We start from the raw sequence: 13,006 nt of genomic DNA on the forward strand, positions 1-13,006 counted from the left end.
ACGTATTTTACCTATATTTCTCAACAAAGATAAGACACGATAGCTCTGCAGTAAGATGTAACTGTGTAGTAAAAAAGGGAATAATATATACTCAGTCCATTTTATTAGGTACCTCCTGTACATCTGCTTATTTATACAAATATCTAATCAGCCAATCATGTTGCAGCAATGCAAACCATAAAAGCATGCAGACATGGTCAAGAGGTTCAGTCGCTGTTCAGTCCAAACATCAGAATGGGAAAGAAATGTTATCTAGGTGATTTTGACCATGGAATGATTGTTGGTGCCAGATGGGGTAGTTTGAGTATCTCAGAAACTGCTGATCTCCTGGGATTTTCACGCACAGCTGTCTCTAGAGTTTACAGAGAATGGCGCAAGTAGGTGGAAATGCCTTGTTAATGAGAGAGGTCAGAAAAGAATGTTCAAAATGGTTCAAGTTGGCAGGAAGGCAACAGAAACTCAAACTACCATGCATTATGACGGTAATGTGCAGAAGAGCATCTCTGAATACACAAAACGTCAAACCTTAAAGTGGATGGGCCACAGCAGCAGAAGACCACAAACATACACTCGGTGATCACTTTATTAGGTACAGGAGGTAGCTAATAAAGCAGCCACTAGGTGTAGTCAGTATAAAGACCTGATTCTGCTTCTAAGGTATAGAGTTGTTTGATATACTGTATGTACATGATAAAGTACAATACATGTCTGGTCTTTGGATTACACCTTGTAATACTTGGTCATTAATTAAGTATGCAGAAAACTAACTTTGAATTCTTTCCATAACTTTCCTTCACTGCCATAGAATTTCTTCAGCCTCATCTCGGATGTTTACTTACTTATTTTGGCTAACATTTAATGAAAGAAAGTAGATATTTAATTTTTGACATAGGGAAGGAGGAACACCTAACTAAATCACAGAATGTTTATGGCATGGAAAGAGACCACTTCACCTGTCATGTTTTTTATATAACTACAATCCAGTTTGTCCCACTGCTCTACCCCTCTCAAAAGCCCTGCAAATCTGCTCCTTTAAGATACTCATTCAGGTCCCTTCTGAGAGAAACAAATATTATACAGAACACAAGAGATTCTGCAGTTGCTGGAAATCCAGAGTAACACCCACAAAATGCTGGAGGAACTTCATAGGTCAGGCAGCATCTGTAGAGAGTAACAAACAGGCTACCTTTCAGTCCAAGAGATCCTAATGAAGGATCTCAACCCAAAACATTGTCTGCTTATTCCTCTCTATAAATGCCGTCTGAAATTTATACCAACGTAAACAATAATGCTGAATTGAAGGAAAGCAGGGTTTAGTTTAGAAAAATGCTGCCTTACGGGAACTAGAAAGTCAGAGGTGGTAATTGTACCTACAGGAGCTTAGACACAATTAGGAAACTTCAGCAAGCAGAGCTTAAAGTAAAATTATACAAAGCAAACTGACACCTTACTTTAAGGAAAAACTTACCAAATCCATGCAAATATGTTTTTATTCCAATGGAGCAGAAAGCAGACAAACAAATTTCCCCACTAAGATCTTCTCTTTATCCAGGGCTGTTCATGTATGCTGTTCACCAATTTCATGGGACTCCATATAATTTATTTCCTTCACTTTAATATCCAGTCATGCACTTGAATTATTGGCACCATAAATGTCAATCTCTAGAAAGGAGAAGAGAAGCAATTATTATTTTTTGTTTAGTTCAGAATTTTCATCTACATTAGGAGACTGACTCCTTTACTCAATGTTATAGTAAGTTATTATTTCTTTAAAATAAATCTTAGATGTATTTAATTTGGATGGAAAGATTCTTAAGATCAAACCCTAGCTTAATCATGGGACAATTTACAAGGTTCAATTAGCCTACCAAACAGTACGTCGTTGGACTGTGGGAGGAAACCAGAGCACCCAGAGGAAACCCACAGTCACGGGGAGAATGTACAAACTCCCCGTGACCGTGTGGGTTTCCTCCAGGTCCTCCAGTTTCCTCCAACAATCAAAAGACCTACTGGTTGGCAGGTTAATTGGTCTTTGTAAATTGTCCTGTGATTCGGCTAGGATGAAACCAGGGGTTTGCTGGGCAGCATACCTTGAAGGGTTGGAAGGGCCAATTCCGTGCGTATATCTCAATAAATAAAATGAATAAAGAAAATTCCCAGAGGATTTATAATTGTGAAAATAATATCTGAATCAATGTTGTGTGAGAGGCAAAAAACCAAATCTTGTTGCAAGAAGTATTTGATAAAACTACTTTATTTAATGTAATAGATTCGTGAAAAATAATACTTAACATGCTTGTTACTACATGAGCATCTTTTATTTTAAGTTCAAGTTCAGTTTATTCAACCGTATGCATGTATGCTGCCAACTGAAGCAACAATCCCAAGGTGCATAACTCAGTACATATAACTTCCCATACATACACATAAAGTAATATTACCACAAATAAAATAATAAAAGTTAAAATATATTCCAGAAGATTGACATTTGTAATAAAGTACAACATCTAAGGAACTTAAGTTAAACAGTGAATAGTATAACACCACTGGTTCTTCATATGTGATGAGACCTGGGTGGTGGCAGGGAGCTCAGCGGTCTCATGGCCTAGCGGAAGAACCTGTTTCCCATCCTTACAGTCATCAGAGGGATTGTGGGACATATGGGGGGGGGAGAATCCTTGACAACGCTAAGGGCCCTGCGTATGCAGCGCTCCTGATAAATATCTCGGATGATCCCCTCAGCAGTCTTCACAATCCTTTGTGGGGTCTTGCGGTCAGATGCCTTGCAATTCCCATACCAGATGGTGATGCAGCTGGTCAGAACACTCTCGATGATGTTCCGATAGAAATTGGTTAGAATTGGGGAGGGGAGAGGAAGCCTCACTCACTTCAGTCTCCTCAGGAAGTGAAAACACTGCTGTGCTTTCTTGGCTAAGGAGGAAATTTCTGCATTAAATAGAAATTAGGATCAAGAGGAGAAATATTAACAATTAATACTGTCACCTTTCCTTTCATTCCTAGGATCCAGGCTGAATTCTACACAAATTGACTCTGAGGAGCTAAACAAAATTAGATTAGACAGTCTTGATTATTTATATGTTAAATATAGTTTCAGAGTGTGAAAACTTTGACAGAGTTCACTGTTGGCAATTTCACTGGTATGAATTTGAATAATTATTTGAAAAGCAGTAAGGAATTGACACAAAATTACAGCTAGTCTTGGAGATCAAGCATTAGCACAACTTCAATGGGCTGAAGGTTCTTTCAGGTTGTCATAGCCTAGGGTAGCGGGAGGTAATGGGGATAAGCTCTCATCCTTTATTAAATTGCTCCCAATGGCATGCGTCTCAAATAGCCTCTGACAACCAAGTCCAGCTCCTGGCCTTCAAGTGTGGCTTAGCTACTGAACCTGGTGGAACCATTTCTACTGACAGGAGAAGGGGCAAAGGTGAGTTACTGGTGCTTTGGACTGATGAGGCTCATCAGCCTTGGTTGGTAGCTCATCTAAGAGAAGGAAAACTCTGATCTCAAACCTCCGCCACTTTGTGGATACGCATGAAGATTTTGGGAAAAACTTCAAGGAAAAATCCAGAGATGGACTCCTAAAAGCAGTCCTTCGTTGAGTTCAACGCTGACTGGCAACTCCTGCAATGCCGCTGGTATCAAACTATATCAGTATCTGCCGTTCCTTTGGATTCATCAGCTGCATGGACAACAGCTTGCTCTCTATATTGTACTGCCCTGGACAGAGTATTATGTAGACAATGAGGACACAACATCCATGGTTGACTCCAATCAATGAGGGGCCTCAAATGGGCTGAATGGCTTCTTCTGTATTATAAGTGCAATGACCCTATGAATTGAGGATTGGAGTATATTTAAAGTGGACCTTGATAGGTTCTTGATTATTTATTTACAAATACAGCAGAAACAGGTCCTTCTGGCCCAATAAGCCACCTATTTGACACCAGCCTAATCACAGGACAGCTTACAATGATCAATTAACATACTACCTGTGTGTCTTTGGACTGTGGGTGGGCACCAGAGCACCCAGAGGAAACCCACACAGTCACAGGGAGAACGTACAGCTTCCTTACAGACAGTGCCAGAATTTAACTCCGAACTTTGTTGCCCCAAGCTGTGACACTACCACAGCAAGGGTGTCAAAGGTTATGGGGAGAAGGCAGGAGAATGGGTTTGAGAAGGACAATAAATCAGCCTTGATGGAATGGCAGAGCAATCTCATTGGACCACAATGGCCTAGTTCTGCTCCAATGTCGTATGGTCTTATGAATTAACACTGATGGCACGAGGCAACTTCCGGAGCGGTGATGCATCATCACATTATTTTTAAATATTGTTACTCACTTTGAAAAGCTGCAACTTGTAAGGATCAGGAATACATAACGAGGATAATTACATTGCCAATATAAATGTTTATTTCAATACATCAAATAACAGATTCAGATTCACTTATTTATCACATATACACCGGAACATACAGTGAAATGTGTCACTTGCGTTAAGACCACGAGACTAGGAGCAGAATTAGGCCATTCAGTCCATTGATTCTGCTCTGCCATTCCATCATAGCTGAAACAACAGGAATTCTGCAGATGCTGGAAATTCAAGCAACATACATCAAAGTTGCTGGTGAACGCAACAGGCCAAGCAGCATCTATAGGAAGAGGCGCAGTCGACGTTTCAGGCCGAGACCCTTCGTCATTATTCCTCTCAACCCAACCAACACAACCTAAGGATGTGCTGGGGGCACCCCACAAGTGTCACCACACACTCTGGCACCAACATAGCATGCCCACCATATTCAGCAGAACAATACAAGCAACAGAAGCAACAACAGTAAACAAGATCTGTTTCTCCCTCCCACTCACCCACGCATGGGCATAAAACAAAAAATATATACAAACGTCTGTATGATTTTGTGAGTGGAAAGCACAGACTATTAAAATAACATACACAAACTGCTGGAGGAACTCAGCAGGTCAGGCAGCATCTATGGAGAGGAATAACAAGTCAACATTTTGGGCCGAGTTCTGACCTGATGAAGGGTCTTGGCCGGAAACATTGACTGTTTATTACACTTCGTCGATTCTGCCTGACCTGCTGAGTTCCTCCAGCATTTTGCTTGTGTTACTCTGAATTTCCAGCATCGGCAGATTCTCTTGAGTCCTTTAAAATTACATGTCAGCCATGCACCTCGCACTTCAAGCTACAGTAGATTTTAGTGAAAAGGATGTGAGAAAGAGGCCAACCTAATATTCAAGGAATGGAAATTAAAAAGAAATGTTAAAGCTGTTCTTCTTAGGATAAGGAATTAATTCAATTTGTGTTCATAAGTACACAAAATGTTTAATGATAACAGAACCACTCTGTACCAGAATATTGCAAGGATGTTATATAATTGCGTTGGTACATCTCCTTATCCATTTTAAAATATAATGTCAGAATGTCAGAAAGCTAGCCTTTATTTATGTATATTTTTCATAAATGTTATTGCATTTGTTTATTTTCCTGTGAATGCCTGCAAGAAGATGAATCTCAAGATAGTATACGGTGGCATACAGTACTGTGCAAAAGTCATAGGCATATACATTTGAGTATGCATATAGCTAGGTTGCCTAAGGCTTTTGCACAGTAGTGTAGTAATTGCATATATTGCACTATACTGTTGTCGCAAATAAAATCAAATTTCATGACATTCTGCATGTGAGTGCTGATAACCCTGATTCTGATATGGGTCTCTGAGAGTGGGAAGGGGGCAGCGAGAGGGGAATCATGGTTGGGAAAAGGGGAAGGGAGAGGGGAGGGAGTAGACACACCAGAGAGACATTCTGTAATGATCAATGAATCAATTGTTTGGAATCAAATGACCTTGCCCGGTGTCTCAAGGCTGGGTGTGCCTGCACCCATGCCACCCTCTGCCCCGGCATTCCTTCTCTGCTCCCTGTCCTACACCCCTCCGGCAGCACTCCACCCATGTCATTCCCAGTATCCTCTGCTCCCGCCAGATTTACAAACTCGCCCTCTGCTCCACACTGACAAATATAGTGTTGTGCAACAGCCTTTGGGACCCTAGCTATATATTGTGTATATATACATACAAGTCCCTAAGACTTTTGCACAGTACTGTACATGTACTTTGAAAATAAATAAATTTTGACTTTCATTTTGCTTGTTCACACACAGTCTCAACCTGCTTGAAGGCATAGCCATGGTAAATTTGTTACCGGTGCAAATTCCATTACATTCCTCCGATTTCATTGCTGGTCACTTTGATCTCCTGTTAGGCACCCAGCACTTCGGGCAGCTTTAAGGTTCTTAACTCATTCTCCATCCTATCTCACTCTTATGTCCAGGGACTTCTGCTGTGCAGCTTCAGTCCCTGCCATTAAGACTCTCTCTCTTCCCATCCTCTTTGCCTGCTCATGCCCACATGTCCCCACGGGAATATTCCAGGCATGCCGTCGGCTCAGTAGGGCCCAAACTAGACCTTTGCATTTAACTGCAAACAGTTCGAGACTGCGAACAGGTGAGAAATTACACTCTGAAACTGGCAATATAGGTAAGAAGATGAAGCTGATAAGAAATGTTGTTTGAACAGATATTATTTAAGTAATGGATTGCAACAGAGAAAACGCTTTTTCTGAAAAGTGTTGTAAAATACAGAGTATAACAATGCTTCCTCAACGTGTACCTGTAATATTAATTAGAAGGGGAATAAGACAGGATAGAGAGATAGACAGAGAGACAGACAGACAGGAGGATGGGGGGGGGGAAGGCAGGAGAGTGGGAGAGGGAGAGATGGCTGGAGGGAGAAAGGGAGAGTGAGAGGGAGAGGGGCAAGAGGGTGAGAGGGAGAGTGAAAGGAAGGGTGAGAAGGAGAGGGGGCAGAAGTGCAAGAAGAAGAGAAGAGCAAGAGAGGAAGGGACAGGAGTGTGAGAGGGAGAGAAAGGCAGGAAGACGAAAGAGAGATAGTCGTGATCGAGAGGGAGAGAGGTGGGTCAGCAGGAAGATGATAGGGAGGGAGGTGAGAGAGTGCGGGAGAGAGGTGTGAGAGAGTGAGAAGTGGGAGTAAGAAGGGGAAGTGGAGGGCAAGAAAGAGATGTCTGTATCATTAATATAGTTATTGTTATCTGCTTCATTGTCATAATAATGGCTTGTCATTTTCAAATTTTTAACAATTTCACAATTAAGTCATGTTTTTAGCAGCAAAGTCATGTTTTAGGATATATTGACAAGAAGATGTTGAAATTACTATGTGCAGATAAATTTAGGGGAAAAAATTAATGTGTGTTGTGAATCTTTCATATAAAACATCTCAGTTTAAAGTGTCAGCCTAATTAATCAGCGACCACCACTCCATGTTGCTTTGAAAAGAGACTTAGCCTTGGGTCTAACATTAATGAGAAAAGGCCAACTTTGAAGATTTTACTTTAAAATGTTCCTTCAATCTATTGTATTTAAGAGTATGTATCCACAGAATCAAAATCACAATCAGGTTTATTATCACTGATGTGTCAAGTAATTTGATGTTTTGCAGCAGCGGTATAGTGCAATACATAATAAAGAAAACTATAAATGGCAATAAGAAATATTATTCAATTAAATATATAGATTATATGTATATATAAATATATACATATTGTATATAATTTAATTTAATTTATTATATTTTATATGAACATAAAATTCAATTAAGTAGTGCAAAAAGAGAGAAAAAGTGAGGCAGAGTTCATGGGTTTGTAAGACATAGGAGCAGAATTAGGCAATTTGGCTCATCAAGTCTGCTCCACTATTCCATCATGGCTGATTTATTATACCTTTCAACCCCCATTCTCTTGCCTCCTCCCCATAGCGTTTGACACCTTTACTATTCAAGAACCTACCACCCTCCACCTTAAACATACCAATGACATGGCCTCCACAGCTGTCTGTGGCAATAAATTCCATACACTCACCACCTTCTGTCTAATGTAATTTCTCTTCATATCTGTTCTAAAGGGACATCCTTTTATTCTGAGAATATGCTCTTTGGTCCTAGACTCTCCCTCTACACAGGGGCCTAAGAAGAACATGGTCACTTGTCTCAATGACTATCACCCAGCAGCACTTACATCCACAAAGTGCTTTGAAAGGTTGGTTTTGAGACATATTAATGCCTGCCTGAGAACCAACTTGGATCCGCTCCAATCTGCCTACCGTCACAACAGGTCAACTGCGGACGCCATTTCATTGGCTCTTCACTCAATTCTGGAACATCTGGACAATGAAGATGCATACATCAAGATGCTCTTCATTGAGCACAACTTGGCATTCAATGCTATCATCTCCTCAAAATGAATCAATGAGCACCAAGACAAAGGCCTCAATACCTCCTTGTACAATTGCAGATCCCAGTCATATCGGATTGGCAACAACATCTGGCCCACAGTCTCCACCACCATAAGCCTAGTCCCCTGCTCTGCTTGCTTTATAGTTATGACTGTGAGGCTAAGCACAGCTCAAATGCCATATTTAAGTTTGCTGATGACACCACTGTCATAGGCCAAATCAAAGGTGGTGATAATCAGCATATAGGAGAGGGATTGAAAATCTAGCTCAGTGGCGCCAGAACAAAACATCTCACTCAATGTCAGGAAGACCAGGGAGCTGATTGTTGGCTACAGGAGGAGGAAGCCATGGGTGCATGAGCCAGTCCTCATCAGGGGATCAGAGGTAGGGAAGATCAACAACTTTAAATTCCTTGGTGTTCTCGTATCAGAGAACCTGTCCCGGGTCCAGCACGTAAGTGCCATTACAAATACAGTCAGGCAACACCACTGCTTTCTTTGAAGTTTACGAATATTTGGCATGTCATCTAAGAGTTTGAAAGACTTTTATAGATGTGCGATGGAGAGTATGTTGACTGGTTACATTACAGCCTGGTATGGAATCACTAATGCCATTGAACCGTAAATCGTACAAAAAGGTAGCGGATATGGCCCAGTCCATCACAGGTAAAGCCCTCTCCAACATTGAGCACATCTATATGGAGCGCTGTCACAGGAAAGCAGCATCCATCGTCAACTACCATCATCCAGGCGACGTTCACTTCATGCTGAAGGAGGTACAGGAGCCTCAGGACCCACACCACCAGGTTCAAGAACTGTGTTACCCTCAACCATCAAGCTCTCAAACCAAAGGGGACAGCTTCACTCACCCCAACACTGAACTGTTCCCACATCCTATGGACTAACTGTAAGCACTCTTCATCTCATGTTTTCTATATTAATTGTTCATTTACTTTATTATTATCATCTTTTTTTGTATTTGCAGAGCTTGTTATTTTTTGCATGCATTCTTTGCCTGTCCTGATAAGTGAGGTCTATTGTCTTTCTTTCTATCTACTGTGAATGCCTGCAAGAAAACGAATTCCCGGGTTGTATATGGGGCCATATATACTGTACTTGAAGACTAAACTTGCTTTGCACTTTGAACTTTATAGAAAGGCTATATTTTCCAAGATGATAAGAGACATGGTTCGAGTAGACAGCCAGAGACTTTTTCCCAGGGTGGAGTTGGCTAATACGAGGGGCCATAATTTTAAGGTGATTGCAGGTAAGTATGGGTGGGGGGGGTGTTACACAGAAAGCGATGGGTGCACGGAATGCCCTGCCAGGGGTGGTGGTGGAGACAGATAAATTTGGACCTTTTAAGAAACTCTTAGATAGGCACAGGGATGATGGAAAAATGTAAGACTATGTAGGAGGGAAAGTTTAGATTGATTTTAAGACACAACATCGTGGGCTAAAGGGCGTGTACTGTGTTGTCGGTCTCGGTAAGGAGTGACAATGACGTTGTACCTTTGTTAAACTTGAACAAGATAATCGCTCTTTCAGTCCTAAATTGATTATGTCTGTTTATGTGAATCTATTACAGAGTGTGGGCTATTCGTTACAGAACTTCTGGTTATTTTGCAAATAGTGTACTGAAACGTGACTTGTCAGAGGAGAGTTGGGATCTTACTACCGCTGTGTTTCCCAAACCGATTAGTACTCTAGTGTTCTGCCCGGCGGGAGATCCACATTACGCTTTGATCGATGAGCTCAGACAATCCACAGTGTGTTCCTCCCGGGGTCTGCACAAGACTTGGTTATGCTAGCTAGTGGTTTGCGTCAACCCTACGCTTTCCCCGGTCCCGACCGTACAGACTTCATTAGCAGTCCACGAAATACTGACATCGAACACTTTAATTTACACCATAAAACTTAGTAGCGGGATTAGGCGATTCGGCTCATCGTTTGAAGATCACAGATGGATAATAATGTAGCTTCAGTCTAGAAATATAAAGCATTCCACAGTTTCACGAAATGGTTACATTTACTAAGCCTCGGCCGGTTACTGTTAACGCCAAAAGCTCTTTGTCGTGAACAGAGAGCGGTCTCGGTCTCAGAAATGGTTTAATAAAATGTTCTCAATTACTAAAAGTTGTCCTTTTCTCAGTCTTCTCTAGGAACGATGCGGAACTGGACTCTCGCCGGTCCGTGTGCCACTCTCTCAACTGAATAGCCACACTAAACGCTAGTCCTCGGCGGGCAACGGTGCGCTCACTGCCCCCGGCCGTGGTACTGCTCACACGGGCTTTTCCCTCCTTTGGGGGCATTAGTTACAGTCAACGGCACACTTTCAACTTCGCAAGGGCAAGAATAGAGAACAAAGTATTGCGGGCCTGTATGAAGGGAGTTTAGGCAAATTAAACTTCGCTGGGACGTTCTTTTTTTAAAAAAAAAGCAGGGAGCGAGTTTCCTTTAGCTGTTGCGCGAATCGCGGGGGGTGGGGGGGGGGGGTGGACGAGTTCGGCCCGGCCCGGTGTTTAAACTGAACTCGTTGATGCATGCACTCTCGACGGAATTCCTCAGTTAATCTGGCATTCAGGGGCTGCGGCCAACGATCAACGCTACAAGTGGATCTACCGGTCCTAGTGAAGGGTCTCGGTCCGAAATGACGACTGCTTATTCCGTTCCATACGTTCTGCTGGACCTGCTGAGTTCCTCCAGTATTTTGTGTGCGTCGCTCCGGATTTCCAGCATCTGCGGAATCTCTTGTGTTTAATAAGTGCAACTACAATGACCGTCTCCCAAGTTCGGTATTTAGAAATTGATTGATTCGCAGTCCTGCCACACTGGGTCTGCTGTACGTTTGATTGTGTACAGTGGGGAAAGAATGCAAAAATTCCGCCGCTGAGAAACTACGCACTGCACTAAAAGAATAAATACACTTGCGTGAAAGTGTAAAGACAAAATGATGATGAAAAAGGGATTGATGAATCAATTCCCTCCCGCATAGCGTCAATTCAGACTCCCAATTCCATTAAAATTCCTTAAAAATCATTCAAAGGGGTGCTACAAATTCAAGGTGAATGTTTTTGAATGAACCACTTCGTCAATAGTAGAGAACACGGTTCAACTTTTGAATGCATCGTTTTACAAGTGCAGTGGGTCATTAACAATTGTCCGAAAAGGATAATCATATAGAAAGTTAAAGTGAAAATGGCTGGAAAATTGTATTTGTCGAGGTTTTAAAGCATTTCATCTTCAAATGATTTTTTTGTTACAAACGGATAGCTTTTAATAGGAGAGGCGCTTTGTCAGCAGATCTGGCCCCCTGAACCCTCAATATCGCAGGCTGTTAATCAAACATGCTTAATAGGCTGCAGAATGACGTAATGGCCAACTATAACCCTGTTCTCATGTATAATAACAAAATATCTTCCCTGGTAGCAATCTTAAATGAAAAAAACAACTAAATATAGAGTGATCAATGGACTACAACAACCAACGACATAGTCAATTAGAATTTCTAAAATGTTCTATTCTAGCAGCAAAAAAAACTAAATTTAGCACCTTGAGGCGTGTAGAATAGACTTTTGTTAACCCGAACACGTGTAAAACTCCATGAACCTACACCAATTGTACACTTGTATTCAAAGCTCATTTAGAAGCGTTCGACCAAGAGTTGCTATAACGTATAACAGGTCCATTACGCGGAATGCACGCTTGACAGCAAAAGAACCCACCATAAACACCTCAGAGCTGAACAGCGGCAAGAAAATTAAACTAGATGTTTATTTTTTATAAACTTGAATCAGTTCTTTTTCCATACATTTTGAAAGTCCCATTCGCCGTCCCTGTCCAGTGAAGGAGACTGTACCACAGGCGACACAAAAACAGCGCAAGAATACTAATGACTTTCCACACAACATTTCTCTGAATAAGTTTCATTTAAACACACTTTTCCCCATAAAAAGGACCCGTTCTTACGTGACAGCGCCTCAGTTTTTAAACTTAGTAACAATCAACAGTTTATAAACTGCAACACACCCCCCGTGCCCGCACCGATACAGTTACTGTTTACCATTTAGCATCAACAAAAAAAGAGGAAAAAAATTACACAGATGGAAATGAACAATGTTTCACAGAAACAATTCAGTTGAAAAGTGCACAGAAGGCTCGAAATACCTGAGAGGTTGTCGTCCTTGCGCCTTTCACTAATTTTCCAATAACTTAGCGAAAGTCTATTTGAAGAAGCGGGTCTGTGAGGAACCACGTTGGACTGAGAGAAGATTACAATACATTCTATTTAGAGAAGCATTACATCACCCTTCGGTGACGTCACGTGGGATTCCTGAACTTCTAAATCATTGCAGTCCCAAAAGCGAGCGGCGCAGGGCAGAGAGGAGAAGCGCGCTTAGTGAGAGGGGACGTGGGCACGTTCGGCAGGGGAGGAGGAGCGGGCAGACAGCCAGGCAGGGAGCGAGAGACTGACAGAGGGAGGGAGGGATACATGGATGGGGACGCTGCGTGAAGTTGCCGGCACCCGCACGTCAAAGAGGGGGAGCGGCGAGGGACAAGGAGGCGGGTCCGCTCGGAAGCGCGGAGATGCCGGGAGGAGGAACTGCGCTCTGAAGTTTCCGCCCCGGCGCAGTATTTGTCTTTCGAGTCTATGT

The 13,006-nt window shown here is 42.0% G+C and overlaps 1 protein-coding gene across 3 annotated transcripts in view; it reads right to left on the reverse strand.

Annotated features, from left to right (window-relative positions):
- creb5b (cAMP responsive element binding protein 5b) overlaps positions 1–12,650 on the reverse strand; it is a 371,769-nt gene extending 359,119 nt beyond the window's left edge. For all 3 annotated transcript variants that reach the window (XR_010020734.1, XM_063069535.1, XM_063069536.1), the window contains exons 1-2: positions 12,519–12,650; positions 1,469–1,662 (exon numbers count right to left, since the gene is read on the reverse strand). Coding sequence is in view for 2 of the 3 variants with exons in the window: in XM_063069535.1 (XP_062925605.1) it covers positions 1,469–1,477 (9 nt within the window). In the remaining variant the exon portion in view is untranslated. The remainder of the gene's footprint in view (positions 1–1,468; positions 1,663–12,518) is intronic.
- Between the last annotated feature and the right edge of the window lie 356 nt (positions 12,651–13,006).

Source organism: Mobula hypostoma, chromosome 17 (genome assembly GCF_963921235.1).
Source record: "Mobula hypostoma chromosome 17, sMobHyp1.1, whole genome shotgun sequence".
Lineage (NCBI taxonomy): Eukaryota > Metazoa > Chordata > Chondrichthyes > Myliobatiformes > Myliobatidae > Mobula > Mobula hypostoma.